Below are 23,247 nucleotides of genomic sequence, written 5' to 3' on the forward strand. Positions count from 1 at the left end.
TGTACTGTACATCTCAATACATCTGTCTCTTCCGTTAATCACAACTACATATGAAACAAATTCCGAATTACAGTATTGAATGTAAAATTGTACCAAATTTATCAAATAAACTGAAAGCTCATTTAATGTTGAAAGTTACTATAAGGGCTTCTGAAAATAATCTCCTGTTGTAGTCTGGATGCCGATTTTACTGCAGCGGGCACACAGTGATCATTTCTGACACGTCTTCCTCTCTCTCATTCGTACTCTCAGGCTAGCGAGCGGGAGAGGCTGCAGGAGGAACTGAACGAAGCGAAAGATAAGGCCCGCAGACGTTCCATCGGCAATATAAAGTTCATCGGCGAGCTCTTCAAGCTGCGGATGCTGACAGAGGCCATCATGCACGACTGTGTGGTGAAGTTGCTGAAAAACCACGATGAAGAGTCATTGGAGTGCTTGTGCAGGCTGCTCACAACTATTGGCAAGGACCTGGACTTTGAGAAAGCTAAGGTAGTTTATCCTAATCGGGAGGATGTCCTCTATAATGGGCTTTAAGAATAACTGTCCTCCTAATTCTGATAATTGCTGCTGCAGTCCATATAAATGCACAAAGACTGTTGCCTATTTCAATGCAAATATGCAAAGAAATCTATGTGTTGGCCACTCTTTGCACTGCAGTGGTGGAGCTCTGCATAAACTAGTATTCTTTGGCCTCTTGCATCCAAAACGCCTGGTTTATGTCCTCTCTGCTCCTGCCATGTGCTGTTTGGAAACGAATCCCGAATGAGTAATTTTACTGTGCTCTGGTTCCAAAATTCACTTTGGATTCAGCTGAGAACATGACTGTGAGGGTGGTGCCTAATGCACTTGAATGGATAGTTCATCCAAAAATGTGAATTCTGTCATTATTTACTCACCTTCATGTCATTAGTTGAACTTATTTTTTGTACTTTAATTAAAGACAAATGTCAGGCAAAAAAAATGTATTGTATTTGGTGGTCTATTGATGTTTTCAGGTCTCTTTTGAAGCTTGTGAATCTTACAGATGGTTCTTCTTGTTCCTGTTTAGCCACGGATGGATCAGTACTTTAACCAGATGGAGAAGATAGTAAAGGAGAAAAAGACTTCTTCACGCATTCGGTTCATGCTGCAGGACGTTACTGACCTGCGATTGGTGAGTTTTGTGTTATTTGTTTGTTTTCAAGCGGTGATCAAGGCAACGTTTTCAGCTCCAAAAGTACAACGTTTGATTTGAAAAAAAAAAAGTGTGTGATTAAGATTTATTTGTATGATTATTAATTAATTAACTACTTCTCAAAAAGCTTAACAAACTCAGACAAATATGTTTAGTTTGTCAAGTTCATCTGCGATAAATGCTTATATGTATTCACAATTGTTCAAAAGTTTGAGGTCAGTAAGATTTGTATGTTTTTGAATGAGGTCTCTTATGCTCAACAAGGCTACATTCATTTGATAAAAAAATATAGTAAAAACAGTAATGTTGTGAAATATCGTTACAGTTTTACAGTTTAATTGTTTTCTATTTTAATTTATTTTAAAATGTAATTTATTCCTGTGATGCAAAGCTGAATTTTCAGCAGTCATTACTCCAGTCTTCAGTGTCACATGATCCTTCAGAAATCATTCTAATATGCTGATTTGGTGCTCAAGAAACATTTCTTAGTATTATCATCAATGTTGAAAACAGTTCTGCTTAATATTTTGTGGAAATCTTTATACGTGTTTTCAGAATTCTTTGAATGGAATGTTCAAAAGAACAGCATTTATTTGAAATAGAAATCTTTGTGTGTGTGTGTGTGTGTGTGTGTGTGTGTGTGTGTTGTGTGACCATACTGTCACTTTTGCGGAATAAAATACATTTCTTTCAAAACCGAAAAAAAAAAATTAGGATGGTAAATAGGACATAGGCAAAGTTTCAGAAAAGAAGCAAACATTTATTTTGTACACTATTTACTTAAAATACAAACAAATTGAAATAATTGTTTAGTTATTGACTAATTTGTAGGTAGGGATGTGATCCTTCTGTTAACCGGCCAAGTAGACAATGTAATGTCAAAATATTGGTTTAAACCTATTTTTTTTTATAATTCAGGATTGTTAATAATATTTTTGAACCCTATTGTTGTATAGTGTGAGGATGTTTTATATATATATATATATATATTATTTGGCAGTCATGCTGGAATTTTCAGGTCATATTTTGTGTTCTTTCCTCATCTCAGCACAATTGGGTGTCTCGGAGAGCTGACCTGGGCCCCAAGACCATTGAGCAGATCCATAAAGAGGCAAAGTTGGAGGAGCAGGAGGAAAAGAGGAAGGTCCACCAGCAACTCTTGTCCAAGGACAACAAGAGGAGACCAGGTCAGAAAGAGACTTCTGCTATAGGCTAATCCTCTTTACAGCTTGCTCAGTCCTGTGGACCTCCTTTCCTTTTTTCACTCTCTGATGAAGTAGCTGTACTTTCTCTTCATGTTGCAGTGGTGCAGAGAGAGGAGACCTGGAGCACTGTGCCTATGACTAAGAACAGCAGAACAATAGACCCCGCTAAGATTCTCAAGATCTCAAAGGTAAAGTCCAGAAGTCAAACTAAGAACACATTTTCTTTCTAGTCACGTCTTAAGATGGCTGGCATAACTGAGTTTTAGAAAAAGAGATTCTATATATGCAATTCTGCATTTTTTCATACTCGCCCCATGATCTGTTTGGACGTAAGGAAGCTGCATTTTTATGTAAACAATTGATCTTATCAGCTGAATCACACTTATGGAGGTTGTGCAAACTACACCTTGCTACATGTCATCGATTGTGCTTTGTAGTGTGCTGCTTTAAAGCATGTTGACTTAAAGCATTTCACCTAAAAATATATATTTATACAAAAATATTATTACATACTTTGAAATTTAATATAAAAAAAATAATGAATTTGTGACAAATTTTCCAGTTCAAAAAAATGTTTTTTTTCTTCTGCATCTGAATGTGCTAAACAGTATATTTTCATATGTTTTGAAGGACTATTCTACTAATTGGTCTTAATTGGAGGCCCTGTATAACTGGGCTTGATGTTACCATGCAAACTGTCTGACAGCTGAAGCACAGCATAAGCACACTTAAAACTACCGAAAAACACATTCAAACTAAAACAAAAAAATATCTGGATGAATTCTCTAGCCCTATTTGCAAATCTCTTGCTGTAAGCATAAATATAACAATATTTAGTGAGGCTTAATGGTGTTAAAATATTTTTTAACAGGAAATAAGTAAAAAAATATTAAGATTTTTTTTTTTTTTTTTCAGTGTTTGTAAATATGCTAATTAACTGTTTGACTCAACAGCCCCACCCGATAGTTCTTCTGTTTGCTTGTGTAGTAGCATCTTAGTATCTCATTGACTCTTGATTGTGAATCTAGGGATCTGCAGTGCTGCCCATTTTGTACCTTTTATTACAGACCAAGTTCATGAAGCTGCTGATTTAAATCAAGTGTGGTAAATAGGAGACATGCAAAGTGTGCAGTGCTGCAGGTCCCCAGGACCAGGATTAAGAACTACTGATCTGATATGAATGCATGAGAAAATGTAATATGATCTTACTGTTTTCTTCAGCCAACAATAGATGAGAAGATTCAGCTGGGACCAAGAGCTCAGGTGAACTGGATGAAGGGCAGCAGTGGAGGGGCTGGAGCCAAGGCCAGTGAGTCAGGTAAAGTAAGACTGATGCAGTCAGGCATGGGCTACTGGCTCTGTCAATTCCAGCTGTTTTATAGTTTATGCAGGATTTTCTGGCTCTATACTTCGTTTACTAATGTGAAATTTCCTCCTTTTTTTCCTGTCCTGCACCCTTTTTCTTTTAGATGTCTCTCGTCCCAGTGCCAGTTTGAACCGTTACTCACCCCTGCAACCCTCAGCGCCCCTGGCCTCCTCTTTACCCTCTACATCCCCAGATTTTGATGCCAGGAGAGTTCTCAGCAGGTACTGTACATATATAAAATATAGTCATTGAGAAAGGGAAGATACCTTTTCATTCTTACATTTTCGTCTGTAGTGTTTATCAATATTTTATATATGTAAATACATCTCAGATGTGCTTCTGTTCATTTTTCAAATTATAAGTATTTATACTTTATTATAATTATACTTTTACTTTATAATTATTTAATTATATAATACATTGTAATTATAGAATTATTATAGAATTAATTAAATAATAATAGATTTTTAAAATTGTTATTTTCAGCCAATTTAAATGTAATTATACTTTGCATTTATATTTTAGAATTCATATAATTCAAATGATAATTATATTCATATGCTTATCTAATTATATAGTGCATTGAAATTAACAGGTAAGAAATTAAATAATAATAAGCAAACTATTTATTTTTTATAATTAACATTTTGTTATTATTGTTTCATTTGTAATGAATTGAAGGAAACACTTTTACATCTGGAAATTCAGGAATGTCTGTATTTGTGTGTTTGTGAAATTTCTCAGTCGAGGAAGCTCAGGACGAGAACGTAATGACAAGCCATTGAGTGCGGGTCCCGCTCGGACAGGACCCATCTCATTGGGTAGCAGCAATAAGGAGGCTCCTGAGGAGTCGGTCCAGGAAGTGTCCCGTAGAGACTCGAATGCCTCAGACACGCCCAAGCTGCCCGCCAGCACTGCAGACAAAAGCAGACTGGAGCGTAGCCAATCCAGGGAGTCTGGTGAGCCACACGGATACCCTCGCACACATTATAATGCTGCTGGTTACATTATGGTGAAATACATAAGAAGAAAATCCGACATTTAAGGCTGTCTCTCATTGCAGCTGTTAAACTTGAAGTACTGTCAGGACCCTCTCCAGACAAGCCTACATTAACAGAAGAGGACATGGAAAGGCGGTCCAAGTCCATTATCGATGAGTTTTTGCACATTAATGATTACAAGGTTTGTACACTTTTTTTTTAAATCACCAAAATTGCTATTTTATGCACTACATAACTTATAAAGCTGTATCTCCTAGTCCAGAATAGCAGTAGAGGAATTTCTAAGCGTAGTATACTTGTGCTGCAGGAGGCAGTGCAGTGTGTGGAGGAACTAGAGCAACCTGCCATGCTCTATGTGTTTGTGCGGGTGGGTGTGGAGTCCACGCTGGAGAGGAGTCAGATCACACGAGACCATATGGGTCAGCTGCTCTACCAGCTCCTGCAGGCTGGAATCTTCCACAAACTTCAGTTCTTTAAAGGGTGAGATTGCAGAAAGTTAACAGATTCTTATCATCTCTGCATTAGTAATGTTATGTGTGCTTTTGTGTTGCAAAATGTAGTAAGCAGCCTCGCTGTCCATTATCTACTAAGGTAGCATGAAAGAAGTAGGGATAGACGATACCAACCTTTTTTATTTCGATATAATAATGATACTAATACTTTTTGTTACGATTTTAACAATACTGATACTGATTGTTTCTTAAATGGGTATGTGATTTTATTTATTATTATTTTTTTAAATAATGTTTCAAAATAATATAATCTTACTAAATCAACTCCAAAAAAAACAAAAAAGTTGCACTCGATTCTGGGATTTTTAATATATTTGTTTCTTCCCCCAGGTTCTCTGAAACTCTTGAATTAGCAGATGATATGGCCATTGATATTCCCCATATATGGCTGTACCTTGCGGAGCTGGTGACCCCTGTGCTTCGAGAGGGGGGAATCTCTATGAGAGAATTATTTAGGTAAGGTTTTATCCAGCAAGCACTTACCACAGTGTTATTAGATTCATAGAACTCATCAGCTTTAGTAATTGCCTTTACACAAGTTTTATTTGCTTATTTTGTGTCTGCAGTGAATTTAGCAAACCATTACTCCCTGTGGGAAGAGCTGGGATATTATTTTCTGAAATATTGCACCTTCTATGCAAACAAATGGTAAGCTTAAAACATTGGAATCAAACATTTTGTTTGTATTTGCCATATTTGTAAGGTTTGTTAGTGTGAGAATAGTGGAAATGAATGCATTGTGTGTTTGCAGAGCCATAGGAAAGTAGGATCATTATGGAGGGACTCTGGGTTGAGCTGGGCAGATTTTATACCTGAAACGGAGGATGTGCACAGCTTCATCACAGAACATGTGAGCCTTGATTTACATTCTCTAAGACATCTAATATATGCTAACCATCAAAACATTCACCTATTACTCCGCTGTCCCATGCTGAACGAGTTTCATTTATGATTTGACCTTTCTACAGAAACTGGACTTCACACTTTCTGACGGCTCAAACCCGACCGAGGCTGTCTCTAAGAGAACACTCTCGCCTGAGGAACTGAACAAGCAACTTGAAAAACTACTACTTGAGGACATGGCTGGTGATGAACGAATCTTTGACTGGGTTGAGGTAGATTTACGTCCAGCTCTTTAGACTCGTTTTATTAAAGGATGTGAATGATCTTATCATTGATGTGTGATGTATTACAGGCCAATCTAGATGAATCAGAAATGAGTTCACCTCCTTTCCTCAGAGCTTTAATGACTGCTGTGTGCAAGGCAGCAGTGAAAAGTAAGTGACTGTGATTTTTTATTTTTTTTTACACAGCAACAACAAAGCTGTTTCGGGTAGTGGAGTGTAACTTTCTAGATACAGTTATGCAAATTTTAGCTATTTAGTTTGCTGTTGCACAGGAACACGGCATCTTGTGTTTGCCTTTTATGTGGTACAGTTTCAAATGTCAGATTGTCAAATACTCCAATCTTGTGTCTTCTGTCTGCAGCCGAGGGCTCCTCATACAAAGTGGACTTGTCCATAATCAAGAGGAGATTGCCTGTATTACACAAGTACCTTAACTCAGACACAGAGAGACAGTTGCAAGCACTTTATGCACTTCAAGCATTGATAGTAAAACTGGACCAGCCTGCTAGTGAGTAAAACCTTTCACATTCCCATTAAAACTCACACCACATGGAATATTTGTGTTATTAACACTATTCTACAGTGGATGGTATTTTTTAATGTTGATATTTTGAGTAATCACCAAGAGATTAAAATAGTTTTATTTTATTAATATTTTGCAGATTTGCTCCGGATGTTCTTTGACTGTTTGTATGATGAGGATGTGATATCTGAAGACGCTTTCTATAAGTGGGAGGTCAGTAAAGACCCCGCTGAACAGCAAGGCAAAGGTGTGGCCCTGAAGTCAGTCACCGCTTTCTTCACGTGGCTGCGCGAGGCAGAGGAGGAGTCCGAGGACAATTGACGAGAGGACAAACGGACACATTTGCCAACTAGTCGCTGAAACAATAACTGCATCAAATTAAAATGAAACATAACAAGCAACACATTATGCATCAGGATGGCTGGAGTGCAGCAAGATTGGAATGGTACGGTTCACTGACATGCAGCAACCCTATGACAACTTGCAATTGCTGGAGCACTAAAACATTTATTATTTATAAGTTTTTTTTTTGTTTTTTTTTTACTTTTTAAGAGGACTTTAATAATACAAACATGCAACAATGAAACAAAACATACGTTCAGACTCGTTAATTTATTTTTTTAAGAACAGCATACACAAAAGGGTATTTAACGAGCGGTTATTGGTGGATAGAGAAATAATGATCATCTTATCATTAATATAATGACAGTAACAATAATTAAACAACTTCCGTGATTTTCAAATTGTTGGGAAAAGTTTGTTGGTTGAGCACAGAGAAGACCTGGTCTGCGTTTAGTACATCAGTACTGAAGTGTTTAGTACGTTTACGGTTATTATCTCAATAACCATACCAAATGTTCCTCTGCTTTAGCTTGCTCTTTGTGAAACATTTCATCTGGCAGAAACTTGCAGGAACTATGCATTCAGGGGACTGCTGGGATCACATGACGAGAGCTCAGAATGGATGTCAATGAGCAGATGGTGACGTGTACAAAAGCACTAAGGAGATGTTGCTGAACCTAAAGTGCTTGTTATTCTTCATACTGATAGAGCAAATTTAAAGCTTGTAAATACATGAAAGACAAAAAAGATTCATAAAAGTGCAAAACGTGGTGATGGTGTGCATTTTCTACAGTGTTGTCAGTGAGGGCCTTGCTGGTTTTGTGTTACAGCAGTCAAATGAATATTATTCAGTCAACAAATACACTAATGTTCAAAAGTTTGGGGTCGGTAAGATTTTTTTAAATGTTTTTGAAAGAAGTCTCTTATTCTCACTAAGGCTGCATTTATTTGATCATACATAGAGTAACATAATATTGTGATACAAATTATTGTAATAGTTGTATTGTGTTAATTCGTTTTAAAATGTGATTTATTCCTGTGATGGCAAAGCTGAATTTTCAGCAGCCATTACTCCAGTGTTCAGTGTCACATGATCCTTCAGAAATCATTCTAATATGCTCATTTGCTGCTCCAGAAACATTTTTTTACTATTATCAGTTGAAAATGGTTGTGCTGCTCAGTGTTTTAGCAGAAACCGTAATACTTTTTTCAGGGTTCTTTGATTAACAGACGCATCAAAATAACTTTTGCTTAATGCATCCTTGCTGAATATAAGTACTTCTTTTAATACGAAAAAAAATGAACGGTAGTGTATATGTAAGTAAATAATTGCAAAAAAGGCTTTACAATAAGATTTAATTTGTTAACATTAGTTAATGCACTATAGGAATTATAAACTAAAACACTTTACAGCATTTATTAGTCTAGGTTAGTTCATTTATTAATGTACTATTGTTCATTAATTCATGTTTAATGTATTATGATCAATGTTAATTCATACCACCTTAAATGTCAAGGTTGTGTTGTTCATTGTTCATGATAACTAATGCATTGAATTAATGCACATGACAACTACATGGCAGCGGACATCTAAGGTGCTTTAAATGATTCCAGCTGATTCAACATGTAAAAGGCAAAGAATTTTGTGTTTATTTAGGACAAAGTTGTTACAGAGATAGGTCTATTTTTCAAGAAACCTATTTCAATAAATACTGTTAGGTAGTTTGGACATTTTATGATTGATATCCCACAGCATCTTTAAAAGGTGCGTTTATGAGTTTGGTCGGACAACATCCTGATTGGTGATACCCTGGGGGCATCGTTTTGTTGGACAGGTAAGGGGATTCATTTTTGTGTAAACTGCTCTCTAAAACTAGCATCAGTGTAATTTACATAAAACAATAGGTTACTGTTCGTAACCCCGGTTCTCTGAAACATCAAGTGGAGTCAGGGATCCTGAGACCCGCTATTCTCAGCAGGGCCAGGCCCGCCTCCATACACAGACAAAATTCCTTTGGTTTAAAACGAGGCCAAAGGGGAGGACTGAATTCGCAGCACACACCTTGGTAGGTGACGCAAAGGAATTTCCTGTGTGGAGGATAAATGCTTATGTGGAAGAAAGCATCTCTCAGATCGATCGATGTGAACCAATCGTTCTGATTTATTGAATGTAAAAGAGAACCATGTTAACATTCTGAAATTCTATTTCCTCAAATGTTTGTTCAACACTCTGAGATCCAGAATAGGATGGAGAGAATGGTCCTTCTTTGGAACTAGGAAATAACGAGAGTAAAACCCCTGACTGCTTAAATGCGGGGGTACTACTCGAACCAAAGGAGATTTCGTCTTTCAGAATGTAAGTGGAGCTCTCTTCCTTACGAGAAGAGATAACTCCATTGAAACAAGGGGGTCTTTTGGCAAACTGTCTGTTGAAGTCTGTACCCCTTCATTATTGTGTGAATCACCCATTCGGGAGCTGACACAGACAGCCAGGCTGTTACATGATTCGCTAGAGCAGTGTTTCCCAACCTTTTTTTAGTCGCGGCACCCTTTGGAAATTTTAACAAACTTGTGGCACCCTACAAAGAACCATGTTAACATTCTGAAATTCTATTTCCTCAAATGTTTGTTCAACACTCTGAGATCCAGAATAGGATGGAGAGAATGGTCCTTCTTTGGAACTAGGAAATAACGAGAGTAAAACCCCTGACTGCTTAAATGCGGGGGTACTACTCGAACCAAAGGAGATTTCGTCTTTCAGAATGTGTGGAGCTCTCTTCCTTACGAGAAGAGATAACTCCATTGAAACAAGGGGGTCTTTTGGCAAACTGTCTGTTGAAGTCTGTACCCCTTCATTATTGTGTGAATCACCCATTCGGGAGCTGACACAGACAGCCAGGCTGTTACATGATTCACGACCCCACACAAACCGGAGAACTGCTTAAAGCTGCTAATTCGGCCGGTTTGCTCATTTGTGGTACAATTTTTTGTGTTTTGGGCAACACTTGGGCCGAAGCCTTTATTGAACTTGAGAGAGATGAGCGAGGGGAGCTGTGTGGTGACACTGCTTGTGCACTTTTTCTCACTATGTTCCCCTCTGGAATGGGGAAACTCACACTGGGCAACATGGGGAACAGTGAAGCCTGTGCCAACTCTGAATGGGTACCCACTGGCAGGGGGGGCTGACCCCATCAACAGATAACCTCCGTTTTTTGAACGTGGGAATAAGAGGGGCAGAACTGGTGTCCAGAGGGCTGGCCGCCCGTGAACTTGAACTCAAAGCCCACTGTGGCCGTTCATCAGGTCGGCTGCTTGCGTTTCGAGTCAGATGGAGTGGTTGTTTTTTTTTACCACGATAGCGGCGAAGGACATTTTCCCCCAGGGTTTAGCAGGTGGGGGCTCACTCTGCCTCACCGGTGGCTTACAACATTAGTGCGACTGCAGGACTGAAGAGAGCCTGGCGAAGCTCAACCAGTGCTCCGGTGATGCGCCGCTTCTTGCTGTCAGGGAGACCGGAATGATTAAGCCACATTGCGTGCTCTCCGACCACCGAGAGAGCCATTGAGTGCCCGCACGCCTGGATAGCCTAAGGGGCATTACGTAGAATGCTGTCATTCACTGTGACTATCTCCTTCCAGAGATCGGGTGATAGCGCCCCTTTATCCAGTTGTTGTCCCATGTCGACCAAGAGTTTGGCCTGGTAAGCGGATAGCAGGAAGGAGACATTACGGTCTCTTACCACCAAAGTCGAGGCTTTATAAGAGGCCTGATGAATGCACGTAGAGAAACGATCCATCCTGCTGGTAGAACAGGCTTGGGTGGGGCTAGCAGCCTGCCTTGAGAGAGGTTAAGGTGCCTGGTTATAGAGGGCTCGATGATGGGAGGGGGTCACCCATATTGAGATTTGCCATTTCCTTAACCACAAGACCTACAAGACCGTATTTGAGATCGAGCGGATCTCCCCAGTAGTGCTTCATATGTTTAGGACATGCCGGGAGGATGGGAAGAAGTTTTCCATCATACACGTCCCTTTCTTGGTCCAATGCCTTCTGAAGCGCTGGACATTCAATATTGAAGTGAGCAGCCGCTCGCTCACAAAACTCGAGTAGGACCGATTGGGACAGGGCAGCAGGAGCATTAGCCTGATAAGCTACGGACGACGGGATGGCCTCCTTGTCACCCGAGTCATCGAGAAGGCCTGCCTTGTCCTCGTCCCCGGAGCTGGGTGGCCCGTCGGTGAAATGGGAATCAGCCAACAAAATATCCTCAAAGGGGGACGGGTTGCATTGATTGGCCCAGCTCAGAGAGGCAGCACCACGGGAGGCCCCCGGGACCGCACCGGTGTCACCTTTTCCCCCGTCTGAGTCAGACAATCCCAAGTTGACGCTCTGAGTAGCGGCCACCTTGAGCATCCGACGCAGGAGCTTCTTAGTGAGCACCAAGCAATGGTTACAGTTCTCCAGGAAATTGATGGCTTCTTGAACGTGTTTAAGACCCATGCAAACAATGCAAAAGGGATGTGGATCCCTAGCGGCGATGAGGGCACCGCACGCAGCTGGGCAGGCTTGCGACTGGTTGTCCACAGGTGCAGCCAGATTCGATTTCAAAAGAGCCATGAGTAGCAGACAGTAGATGGAGTGAGGAAAAGGAGAGGTAAGAGGCGGGCAGCCTAGTAACAAGTGCGAGCATGGACAGCTTGCAGAATAAAACAGCTGACCTGGTAAAAACGACAAACCCGTCTGGCGGAGCCTGATCCAAAGATGTGTCCTCCTGTAGACAATAGTGAAGTCATACCAACAAGCTGTGAGTAAAATTTCCAGAGGTCACGAGAAGCGAATGTCAACTGAGGAAAGGTAGTGTGTGCAGGAGCTTTATGCGCTCGGTTAATGGGCAGTCCCACACCTGCCATTGGGCACGTGCTCCTGTCTGTCAAGCCAGACTTGGTGCAATTGGAAGCTTCTGCAGAGGTCAGGCATGGATGCCCTTCCCATAGGTGGTTCTCGAACACGAGATGATGAAAGAGAACTATAATATTGACCAACATCGTTAGGTGGCAGTGCAGTGTCTATGGTGCGTTCAAGTCATGTCAGAAAGATCATATTTACGAGTTGAACACACATGAAAACCACCACAATGTCGAATTGGAAAATGTTCCCAAGTTGTGAGCTTGCCAATTTGTTGAAATGAACAATCTGATGAAAATGTACAAATACAAAAAAATACATATATTCATTTTACAAAAAAACTTATAAATTGAATAAAACGATAAAAAAAAAATTCAACCAAATGACTTGAATGCACCTGCGATGTAATCATGAATTCCCAACTCGTAAATACGAACTTCCCAAGAGGACTTAAACGCACAATAACACAGTTGATATCAGCACTTAAATTACACGTAGAACAGCGATGCTAACGTGGCTAGTTACAGAACTACTGAATGCAGTTAGGAAAACATCCAATAATCAGTTTTAACCGCTTAACAGTACAGAGTTAGAAATAAAATCATATTCATCCACTTGCTCTATGATACGAGGATCTGTTTTGACTCATTGGGAAAAACAATCATCTGACAACTTCAATGTTTTCTGAGTTTTATTTTCAAATATAAAACAGAATCAGAGACTTGCTTTCAATAAATACAGAAATTTGATCAAATGATGAATGTAAAATGAGTGCACACATTAATGGTTGGGATAACAGTGATTTATAAAAAATGATCCCAGTTCATTATATCATACCAAGATGGGTTTTGAACTTAAATGTAGTGATATTACTGGCAGTCCTTGAACTTGAATGCTGGGAAATGGGTTTTGGAAATGCTGCTTTCACTTGAACTAAAAACATGAACGTTTGTGTAATCTTTGGGCTATTTAGAAAATATTAGGCACGTCTTCAAAGTTCAAAGAGAGTCAAAGTTTTATTTCCCGTTATCCCCATGTCAAAAATGCCACATTTGACTACAAAATCTGATGTAATAATTGCATGTGAATTGAGGAACATCCTGTGAGATGAAGAATCCTGAGCAGTTTACTACCTACAAATGATGGCACACTGCAAGGCTAAAGGTACAACATTTTCCTTAGCTAACCAAACATCACATGTTGCTGTGACAATGAGAACCAGAACTACGACAGATAAATCACAAAGTCCAGTTTAAAACAGTAAAGAAACTGTAAACCTGTTTCCATGCTACCTTATGTTGAACATTTGTTTGCACAAATGGTAAAGTACTTGTGCTTGTCTTCCTGACATGATGGATTGTCGCCCCCTCCCAGGCCTGGCACAGCTGAATACATGAGAAATTCTTAATCAAGTCACATCATCATGCTTTAGGGATGAAACCATTTGACTGTGATGAGAACTATACACAAGTTTGTGGTTTTGAGGAGCAGCAATCCCCAGGACCCACAATGGGATGAGGAAACCAGTGCAGAGATGTTAAGGTGTCCTTTCCAAGCTAGATAAGGCTGTGGGAAAGGCTACGAGTCCTTAAGCATACTGATGCGGGCAAAGATTTTCAGTGCTGGGCCCAGTTTGATGTTCATGGTGCTCATGAGATGATCCTCTTTGAGGAGCATCAAGGCCTGGCCGTCGATCTCCTGAGAGCGAAACTCTTCGGCGATCTCCTGGCAGCCTGGTGCAAAAGAGAGATTTTTAGTGACTTTTAAATCATTTGTTACCCAAAAAAGCATAGGAACATTATGGTAGCTACCTGGCAGAGACCAGATAAATTCATAGACGTCCTCGACATTCCACTTGGTCGGGTCGCTGGCCAGGAAGTGCTGCGTCAGGAGAGGGAGCGCTCTACTGTGATCGAACCTTTCCTCGTTCTGAAGCCTTTGGGCTCCAAAGCTGGAGTTGGACAGTGGCGAAATGGGCTCTTCGAAGCTGGACATGTCTGAGCACTGGCTGGACTCACCGTGACTTGGATGAGAGGGGGGTGGGGATAACAAAGATGCTCCCATGGTTGTTTGAGCGCTTGGATTCTATGAGAGAACACAAGTGAGACAAGTAAGCACATTTCTGCATAGACAAACCCAATGGGACACTGCAATGAGACAGGAAGAAACAGCGATTACCCGTTTCCTGACATCCATGCTGCTGTTATGATGATAGGCGTTGGAGGCTTTCTGTTTCTTTGGGTTCTCCGTGGTTGATTTTCTTGGGAAAAGTCCCATTCGCTTTGTGCACCCAACATTATACCTAGTAGAGAAGAAAAAACAAGTCAAACAACCATCCAAGCATGTGTTGATACAAAAACTTATATAAACCTATATGCTACAGAAGAACCCACATACCTCTTTGCACACACCGTAGAACAAAACCTCTTGGATCTCTTGAAGTTATATGCAAAGTCTACATTCCCACAGAATTCACATGACAGCATTGGCTCAGCATTCTGATTATTCAGCTCTATGAAAGAATTTACATGGCTGATTGGACCACATTAGCAAAAGTCTAGCAACAGTCAAAGCATCAGTAATCCATCAAGTGTGTAACTAAAGGCTGGAATACATTACACAACACTACACAATCTGAACAGATTTGAAAACACTAGGCATCATATATTTGGTGACTTTGTAAATGGTTACAAAGAAAGTAGGCATCAGACTACACTATCAGACTTTCAAGTCAATCCGAACACAAACTCACACTGAAATATTGGATTGCTGTTTGTAGACACATGACAGATGAAAATAATAGGTGTTGAAAATAAACATGTCTTATCATCTGACTGAATAGAATTATGAGTCTGTGCCCATCATACACAACGTAATTTTCTATGAAACCTGTCAACTCATCGGCAGACTAGTTCTAACTCTGGGCAACTACCTGCATCTCGTCCAAACTGTAAATCATGGCAAAAGTCTTGTGGTGTAGCTCAGCCTTAAAGTGACCTTTACCTTGCGGTGAAAGATCGTCCATCTCAGAGTCTGTGTTTTGAAAGGTCTGAGACTGCTTCTCTAGGTCTGAATAAGCCTGATGCTGCTTCTGCTTCTTTAAATTCTCAATCAACAAGGATGGACGTTCAACCTGGATAGATCCACAAGGTGTTGCATAAAAACATTATTCATTACACATGGCATATACTGCATGCTCACGGCTTTTGAAACTTCTACCAAAGTCTGCAGATTTAAGTAATGGCTGTGGTATATTATGCCTCTTTTAATAAACAAGGACTTAAAATGAATTTATTTTAAAGCAATAGTTTACCCAAAACTCATGTGACTTTTTTCTGTGAAAGACAGAATATTTTTATTTATTTTTTTATATTATTGTATGAGGACTAGGGCTGTCAAGCTCCAAAATGACAGAAAAAGTGATAATTAATTAGGTCCATAAAACACTACATATATAATTATGTCCATAAAACACTACATTCCAACTATTTTTGCAGTATTATTTGACAAAGCTGCTTTTATTGAAGCTTGACAACTTAAGTCCTCGATTCATTGTAATTAAATGCAAAAGGAACTACCAGCACATTATTCAAAACTTTTCCTCGTATTCCAAAGAAAGTCAAAATGTTACTAGCAAGCGGAGTGACTTAAGTTGGATACCTACAAGTTTACCATGGATTTAAGTTACTATTGTAACACACTGCAGGAACTATATTATTTAGGCTTTTGCTACTTCATTACAAACAGAGCAGCTGTAGTTGTTTCTAACACAAATAAGTTAGTTTTACAAGTGACATTTATCTAAGCATAACAATGAAAAGCATCTCTTTAATAAATATAGTTAAAACACTATAGTTTTATTAAATACAAACTATGATAAATTATTCTGCTGAAACAGAAAACAGCAAACGTAAACACTCAGACGGGATGGACTGAAATAAACAGCACTCACGGGAAAAGGCTCAGCTCCCTCCTGAATCACGAATCCCTCGATGACATGCGTGAGGATCTGGGGCTTCACTACCGCCTGTGGCGGCGGTTTACTCTCGCCATTTTGCGGAGCGCTGCCGGTCACCGTGGGCGCATTGTTGCCACTGCCCGAGGTCATGGCTGGAGGTGAGCCCACACCTGCCTTCACATTCAATCTGCCTGCTGAACACGAGCACAACAGCATCCATCAGAAACACCATAATACGGACGGCAAGTCCGACTCGTTTAATCGAATCGGTTCTTTAGAACAGCTCGTTTCAAATATCCGATTCAGTGATCATTTTACGTAATTGCGTCATCGTGTGCCCCGTGACATCTCGCCGTGGCATTTTAACAGTTCCAAAAGCCGTATCGCTGTTTAGTTGACTACGTTCTTTTAGGTTTCAATAATAATGGTGTTTATAGTGATTTCGGGTCTCATTCCAGTTTGTTGTTGCGATGATTTAATCATTTCGAAACTAAATATGATAAACAATGGTGAAATGAATTTACATTTCTTTGCCGAATACATTTATGTACGTTTTTATTAAAATTCTGTTTATTAAAACTAACCCAATTTCGCGTGTGTTCATAAAACTGTCATACAATCGCGTAAGAAACATTTTCAGTGTGCTCTATCTTATCAGAGAACCGCACCGAACGCTTCAATACTGTTCGTGCTCACAAAAGGTTCAGAACGGTTTTATGAACCGGTTCTACAGATTCATCGAAAAGACCCGACTCAAAAGAACGACCCAAATCCATGACACTCTTATAGGTCACCAAGTGTTTTTATAAAAGCGTTAACGCACACTGTAATATGTATATTCATGATACATTTATAAACTACTCTGAATTATTTGCTCACATGCAGTTGTGAATAAAACACATTCACGCCACCTGAAACCACTTGCTTATTTCACCAGCTTTTTCATCTGATCTGTAACGTCTGCACACAGCAAACTGATTTATGAAGAGCTATGCGACTATTATTGTATACCATCTAAAAAGGCCTAGATAAAAAAAACAGAAGTTTCTCAGCACTACCCGTTTTGAAAAACTGCCAGATTTTACGATTGTACTGTAACGTAGCAGCTCTATTCCCATGCTTCCTCGAGACGGTTCAAACACTCACACTCGCGTTCAAAAAAACATATCGGCAAAGACCAGTCGCACCCCTCCGACCCAGAACAAGTGGCGAGGAACTTTGTAACTTTATATCCCGAACATTTGGCAGGGTTTCACACTGCAGACAAACGCTCGCGCACAGGCGTCCTGGTGATTGTCAACAGCACACGCCTTTGTTCCGCTCACGCACTCTTTACTTACACTTTCAAGCGCCAAAAGAGGAAAACACTAAAGTGAATTTAGCATTCCAAAGCTTCCGAGTACACTTCCATAATCCACTGGTGTTATATACAAAGCAGTACAGCAAATGATCCGATCCAAACTTCTTGTGTGCGTAGATTTGTTTGTTCTAACCGATTCCCTCAATGTGAGCAGCGGGTCCGCTCTCTCTAATCCTCTTTGTATGGGGGAAATGAATAGGAAACATTGTGCAGCTGCGATTGGTCCCAGACGCTTGGAATTCTGTCCAATAGAAGGTCGCATTTAGCACAGACCCGTTCCGTGATTGGTTAAAACTTGTGAGCGGCTCCATGACAGAGGCGCACGTAGGCAGAAAAAGAGCATCTAGTACTCCATAGCTATCTTTGGAACAGCATCTAGCATACTACTCATACTATTTTAGCAGCATGGAATGCCACATTGCAGTTCGTTGGACTTTCTCATTTAGTTTTATGAATGAACAGGAAGCAAAAATCTAAATGATCTCTTTCTTGAAACATTACTTGATTGGACTGTCAAAGTTTAAATTTTTACATCAAATAAGATTGAAAATGGAAAAAAATGTATTTGTTTCTGAGATAACTCGTTAAAATATGAGGTAATTTGACAAAGTGTAGCATACTACTGCTTGAAACCTTTCTTATAGTAAGCAATATACAGTATATACAGTTATCCTAGTATCCCAATGATATAGCCAGGGTTAGATCAAATTTGGCATGTATTTAATTGTTAGGTCCTAAACCTATGGGTCCTAAACCTTGCATGTATTGAACATGCCAGGTCCTAAACCTATGTCTATTCTTTGTACCAATGAAACAACCTTATACTAATAACCTTGACCAACTAGAATGCCATTTATTATGTATTTATAATACAAAGTTACATGCTAAAGTCTGCATGAAATAAAAAATTTACCCTGTTTCCTTTGTTTGGGCACATTAGTAGTCTTGTGGTGAACAATTAATCCATGCAAATTAATCCACATGAAAAAAAATTGTTCGTCTTTGTAATCTTTAGTCAAAATCTGAAAATTTAACCACTCCTCTCTAACCATCAGTCTGCTGTGAGCTAGAGATTGTGAGGAGGTGCGCTAAAATCAAGCCCCATCCTCTATTTATTTTTCCTCATGCAATATTCAGTTTCAATGGGAAATACGTCACAATACTGAAGTTAAGCCATTTGCAACTTCTGGTTGATGTGAACTTCAAAGATAATTACACTGTTTTATGAATGTAAAACGCTTACGATTGCAGACTGTTTTTATAGTATAAAAACAGTGAATTAAACATCAGAAAATAAAATATATTGCAAATAAAGTTCTCTCATTAACTAATTCATCTACACTACTGTATATGTCCAATACATCAATCAAAAAAAGTACATTTTTTAAAAGCTGTTTTAGCTCTACCCTGCATTAGTTGCAAGTTTATATTGTATTGAGAGCACACACAAATGTTTTGTTAAGAGGGGTCTAGGGTTCCTCAGGGACAAAGGAAGACCCAGGGTAACCCAGGGTGCATGTATAGTGAGTCTATCGCTCGTAAGATATACAATACCACTCATGTGCCACACTCAGCAGCTGGGAGTCGGACACAATGGAGTCTAAGTATCGTAAGCTAAACCCAGACTCGTCTCGCACTGCAATGTCAATGTCTGGAGCCATTACATTTTATATTTTGCAAGCTATTGAAATGTAGTAATTGATCAGGTATAACCACAGCAATTTTTTCCAGCTAACATGGAACATTCTCAGAACTTTCACTCAGAAACATTCTTGCAAAAGTTCTCTCAAAATTATGAACATGCATTCTTCCAGGAACATTAATAGAACCTCAGTTAAAAGTTACCTGGTCTTTAATAATGTTTTCAAAGCATTAGCACAAAAACCTCATTTATACATTGTTAATAGAATGATTTTCAGCAAAATTTTGATTGGACTTTCTTCTAACGTTTTTATTTTTTTTTAAATAGTTTTTATTAATACTAGAGTTAGATGGTTCACAGAACATTTAAAAGTAACTTTCCCATAATGTTTGCAAAATAATAAAAAAGGATCATTCCCTTCATGTTTCCTCTAAAGCTCACATAACCAAGAATTGTTTTTTTTAAACATTTAAAAAACTAGACATTTTGAACATTCAGAAATAATGTTGTCATTTCTTAATGAAACGTTAGCTAAATGTTATTATTACAACATATTTTTGTTTGCTGGATTGTTGTCTGCTATAAAAAGAAGACTTATCCCACTTTGATAAATTCTGTGAGACTCACCTCTATACTAGCATAGAAATACTCCATTAAAGTATATACTTTTTAATCCCACACATGAAAAAACACTAACCCCCGGTTTCACAGACAAGGCTTAAGCCTAGTCCCAGACTAAAATGTAAGCCTGGGCTGTTTCAACTGAAAGAAACTTGCACTGATTGATCTTAAAATATGTCAGTGCACTTCTTTTTTCTCATTTTCATTTTTCCTAAGGCATGTTTATAAAAATTACTTAAATGTCCTAACTGAACTATGGCCTAATCCTGGCTTAGTCTAAACCCTGTCTGTGAAACCAGGCGTAAATGTGTTTGATCTAAAACAAAAGATGCATTAAAACTTTTATGAATGCACCATGATCCATATCAAGTGAAATTATCTGAAGCCAGCATGATACAATTAAAAAACATGACATGATTTATAGCTCAAGTGCTCTGATGCCTCAAGTCATTTCCGTTCATAAAAGAGCAGTTTATCATCATTCATAATTTAACTCTTGAGGTTAAGCCTCCGACACACCTGCCAGACAGCCAGAGTGTGTCCACCTTTATTCTCACGGCCCAACCGAATACAACGGAGCTCAGACCCTAATTATAGCAGAAGCTGTCACACTCTCACAAGTGCAGCGACCAGACAATAGATATTGGGGGTGTGACAGATTTACTCTTCTGCTTGAGGGGAGAGCTCGCGTTGATGGCCTTTGTGTTTTGTGACTGGCAAACCTACCGATGGTGGTGACATAGTAGGCCCTCTTGTGTCTGGCTAGGTCAAGATTGCTGCAGGAGTCTTACCTCTTGCTTTTGCAGTCGGTATAGCTGGATGTGACCTGGAGTTTTGATATTTCATGCCTTTTTATAAAAAGATTTTGCATGTTGTATTTTATGGTGTGATATATTTGTGATATCTAAATCTATAATAAAGTGTTTAAGATGAAAGAATTTAATGGTTGATGTGACATTCTCTTTTGAGTTTCAGAGAAACAGAGCATGATAAATCAGCTACACTGAAAAAAAATTGATGTAGAAACAATTTTCACTCCACAAAACCCCTGTTATCTGCATCCTGGTATTTGAAATTATTCAAGTTTTGATTTTCAACTGCTAAAGCTGTTTTTATTGTGGCTTTGATGTACTAAATATATTCATCCATTATTCATTCTGATTACATTAAATGGGTCATATGATGCGATTTCAATTTTTCCCTTCTCTTTGAAGTGTTACAAGCTCTTGGTGCATAAAGAAGATCTGTAAAGTTGCAAAGACTAAAGTCTCAAATCCAAAGAGATATTCTTTATAAAAGTTAAGAGTTAACCACGCCTACCTAAAACAGCTCGTTCTAACATGCCCCCACATATCTACCTCACTATGTGGGAAGATTTGCATAACGCCGCCCAAATGTTCACGCAAAGAAAGAAGGCGTAACTTTTATTCTCACTGTAGTATTGTTGCTGCTGCCGCCATGCCGTGGAGACACTGTGTGCTTCGTTGTGAAAGCGAAACTACTTTGTTTGGTCTTCCAAAAGAGGACGATATCCGCTTCGTCATGCCTAGAGCTGATCTGTGCTGGTTGCTGAGGGAATACATCAATTTAGTGCTGTGGATCACCGGCTCGGCTTTCACCGTGGACGAAGCCCGGGGTCGTCACATGTGGTTGCCACTCCTTCGTCGAATCCGCTGGGCGCGCCGTTCTCGACCCTGCCGCCTTTGCTCACTCTATCCCGGCCTCAGCTCACGCTAAGCCGCGGCTTTCGCTCACGCTAGGCCGCAGTGTTTTTCGTCGTGAAAGCGAAACTACTTTGTTTGGTCTTCCAAAAGAGGACGATATCCGCTTCGTCATGCCTAGAGCTGATCTGTGCTGGTCGCTGACATTACACCAAATACACAAAATAATGTTCTTTTTAGCAGCATCATATGACCCCTTTAAAACAGAGGGAGCCAACTTGGCTTATATACTGTATGTATTAATCAAAACACGATCAATGCTTGCAGGGATTGATCAATTAAAAAACATTAAACAGTATACAACCCTTACCCTTTTTGAGCTAACAAACTAAATAAATGGAAGATGAAGAAGAAGCAATGTAATAACAAAATAATCAGTACCTTCTGTGTTTTCTGTCACTTGACTTTGTTGAGATTGTTTGATCGACTCGCATTGTTCTGTCTGGGTTGGCACATGAATTGGTATGGATAGCATCTGCGGTTCAAGAGGAACAGGGGTGTCCTTATCGGACACATCCTGTGTGGCTACTCCCAGCTGGAATTAATGTCAGAACAGAACATGGTCAGAATAGGAGCAAATAAGTGAAACTAATACAATTATGATACATACAAATAAAAAAAACTGACAAATACATTTCCATTTAAATTCAATCCACTTACTTGAGTTTGAACTGGCTGGATCTGGACATTAACTGCAGTAAGCTGTAGAGGTGCTGCTTTGCTCTGGCTCATGGGTGGCTGTCCATTCTGGGCAAGTGCCTGCTGACTCACAATAGTAGAATGGAAGATGGAAGCTTGGTGGCAGGTAACAGGCACTTTGGGTACCAGAGGAATAGGGCACTGCTGAGGCTGAGCTGGCAGGGCAGGCTGAATGGCTACAGCTTGCACTGTGTGAGGATGAATGGTGGTGGCCTCCAAGAGCTGCGTTTGACCTCTCTGCAGTATCTGAGGCTGCTGTATCACAAACTGCTGCTTGTGCTGCTGGAGCAGCTGATGGGTCTGAATTTGGGTATATGCTGGAATAAATATAACAAAAAAACAATTACATTTAATGGCTGATGTTTCAGTTTCAGAGAAACATGCAGTATGATAAACCAGCTATACTACAGTAAATAGACTATACACTCTTAAAAATAAAGGATTCCAAAAGAGGGGTTTCATAGCGATGCAACAAGAGCCATTTTGGATTCTCCAAAGAAAAAAATTCAGCGAACAATTCTTAAAAGATGTTTTTGTGAAAAATATATGAATAATCTAAAGAACCTTTTTCCACTATAAAGAACTTTTTGTGCAATGTAATTTTTCCAAGGATGTTAAATGTTCTCCATGGAACCATTGATGCCAATAAAGAACCTTTATTTTGAAGTGCATGAAAAATAACTACATAAAAAATATGTTCTGCATCAAACTATCCACATCATTGGTATTTTTATTCAAGCTTGCACCATCAACTGTTGGTTGGGTTGTTGTGCATAAGGAATTTCCACTAGGTAAATTCATCTAACAACAGAGAATTCACAACTGGGTTCAAATTCTGACCCAACATATATACTGTATGTTAATTTATATCACCTACAGGACAATAGATTTGGAAATTGGATGCGTATATATTCATTATAAAATATTTTGCTTGGTTGATTTTATATATAAAATTGCCCCAATATATGTCCCAATATATAATATATATAGAAAAGTCTCCAAATATACCTGAATTCACCACTATATATATATATATATATATATATATATATATATATAATGTTGCCGTGCTTGCAGACTATAATAAACACT

At 39.2% G+C, this 23,247-nt stretch overlaps 2 protein-coding genes across 5 annotated transcripts in view; one reads left to right on the forward strand and one right to left on the reverse strand.

Annotated features, from left to right (window-relative positions):
* Positions 1-7,477, forward strand: part of LOC107687460 (eukaryotic translation initiation factor 4 gamma 3-like) — a 38,953-nt gene extending 31,476 nt beyond the window's left edge. Inside the window, exons 19-34 of the mRNA XM_016484818.1 lie at positions 253-489; positions 1,049-1,153; positions 2,223-2,361; positions 2,479-2,567; positions 3,601-3,697; positions 3,849-3,966; positions 4,490-4,704; positions 4,809-4,927; positions 5,054-5,226; positions 5,589-5,714; positions 5,825-5,906; positions 6,010-6,108; positions 6,227-6,373; positions 6,454-6,535; positions 6,747-6,893; positions 7,048-7,477. Coding sequence (XP_016340304.1) covers positions 253-489; positions 1,049-1,153; positions 2,223-2,361; positions 2,479-2,567; positions 3,601-3,697; positions 3,849-3,966; positions 4,490-4,704; positions 4,809-4,927; positions 5,054-5,226; positions 5,589-5,714; positions 5,825-5,906; positions 6,010-6,108; positions 6,227-6,373; positions 6,454-6,535; positions 6,747-6,893; positions 7,048-7,229 — 2,157 coding nt within the window. The 3' untranslated portion in view covers positions 7,230-7,477. The remainder of the gene's footprint in view (positions 1-252; positions 490-1,048; positions 1,154-2,222; positions 2,362-2,478; positions 2,568-3,600; positions 3,698-3,848; positions 3,967-4,489; positions 4,705-4,808; positions 4,928-5,053; positions 5,227-5,588; positions 5,715-5,824; positions 5,907-6,009; positions 6,109-6,226; positions 6,374-6,453; positions 6,536-6,746; positions 6,894-7,047) is intronic.
* A 5,667-nt stretch (positions 7,478-13,144) lies between these two features.
* LOC107687406 (polyhomeotic-like protein 2) overlaps positions 13,145-23,247 on the reverse strand; it is a 63,277-nt gene continuing 53,174 nt past the window's right edge. Inside the window, exons 8-15 of one of the 4 annotated variants that reach the window (XM_016484727.1) lie at positions 22,117-22,472; positions 21,838-21,991; positions 16,107-16,303; positions 15,158-15,287; positions 14,552-14,666; positions 14,333-14,456; positions 13,966-14,239; positions 13,145-13,887 (exon numbers count right to left, since the gene is read on the reverse strand). In XM_016484727.1, the coding sequence (XP_016340213.1) occupies positions 13,733-13,887; positions 13,966-14,239; positions 14,333-14,456; positions 14,552-14,666; positions 15,158-15,287; positions 16,107-16,303; positions 21,838-21,991; positions 22,117-22,472 (1,505 nt within the window). In that variant the 3' untranslated portion in view covers positions 13,145-13,732. Of the gene's footprint in view, positions 13,888-13,965; positions 14,240-14,332; positions 14,457-14,551; positions 14,667-15,157; positions 15,288-16,106; positions 16,307-17,452; positions 17,748-21,837; positions 21,992-22,116; positions 22,473-23,247 lie in introns of those variants that run through there. The other 3 variants (XM_016484726.1, XM_016484729.1, XM_016484728.1) reach the window with 3 other exon arrangements.

The sequence above is a fragment of the Sinocyclocheilus anshuiensis genome, unplaced genomic scaffold (assembly GCF_001515605.1).
Source record: "Sinocyclocheilus anshuiensis isolate Anshui unplaced genomic scaffold, SAMN03320099.WGS_v1.1 scaffold1114, whole genome shotgun sequence".
NCBI lineage: Eukaryota > Metazoa > Chordata > Actinopteri > Cypriniformes > Cyprinidae > Sinocyclocheilus > Sinocyclocheilus anshuiensis.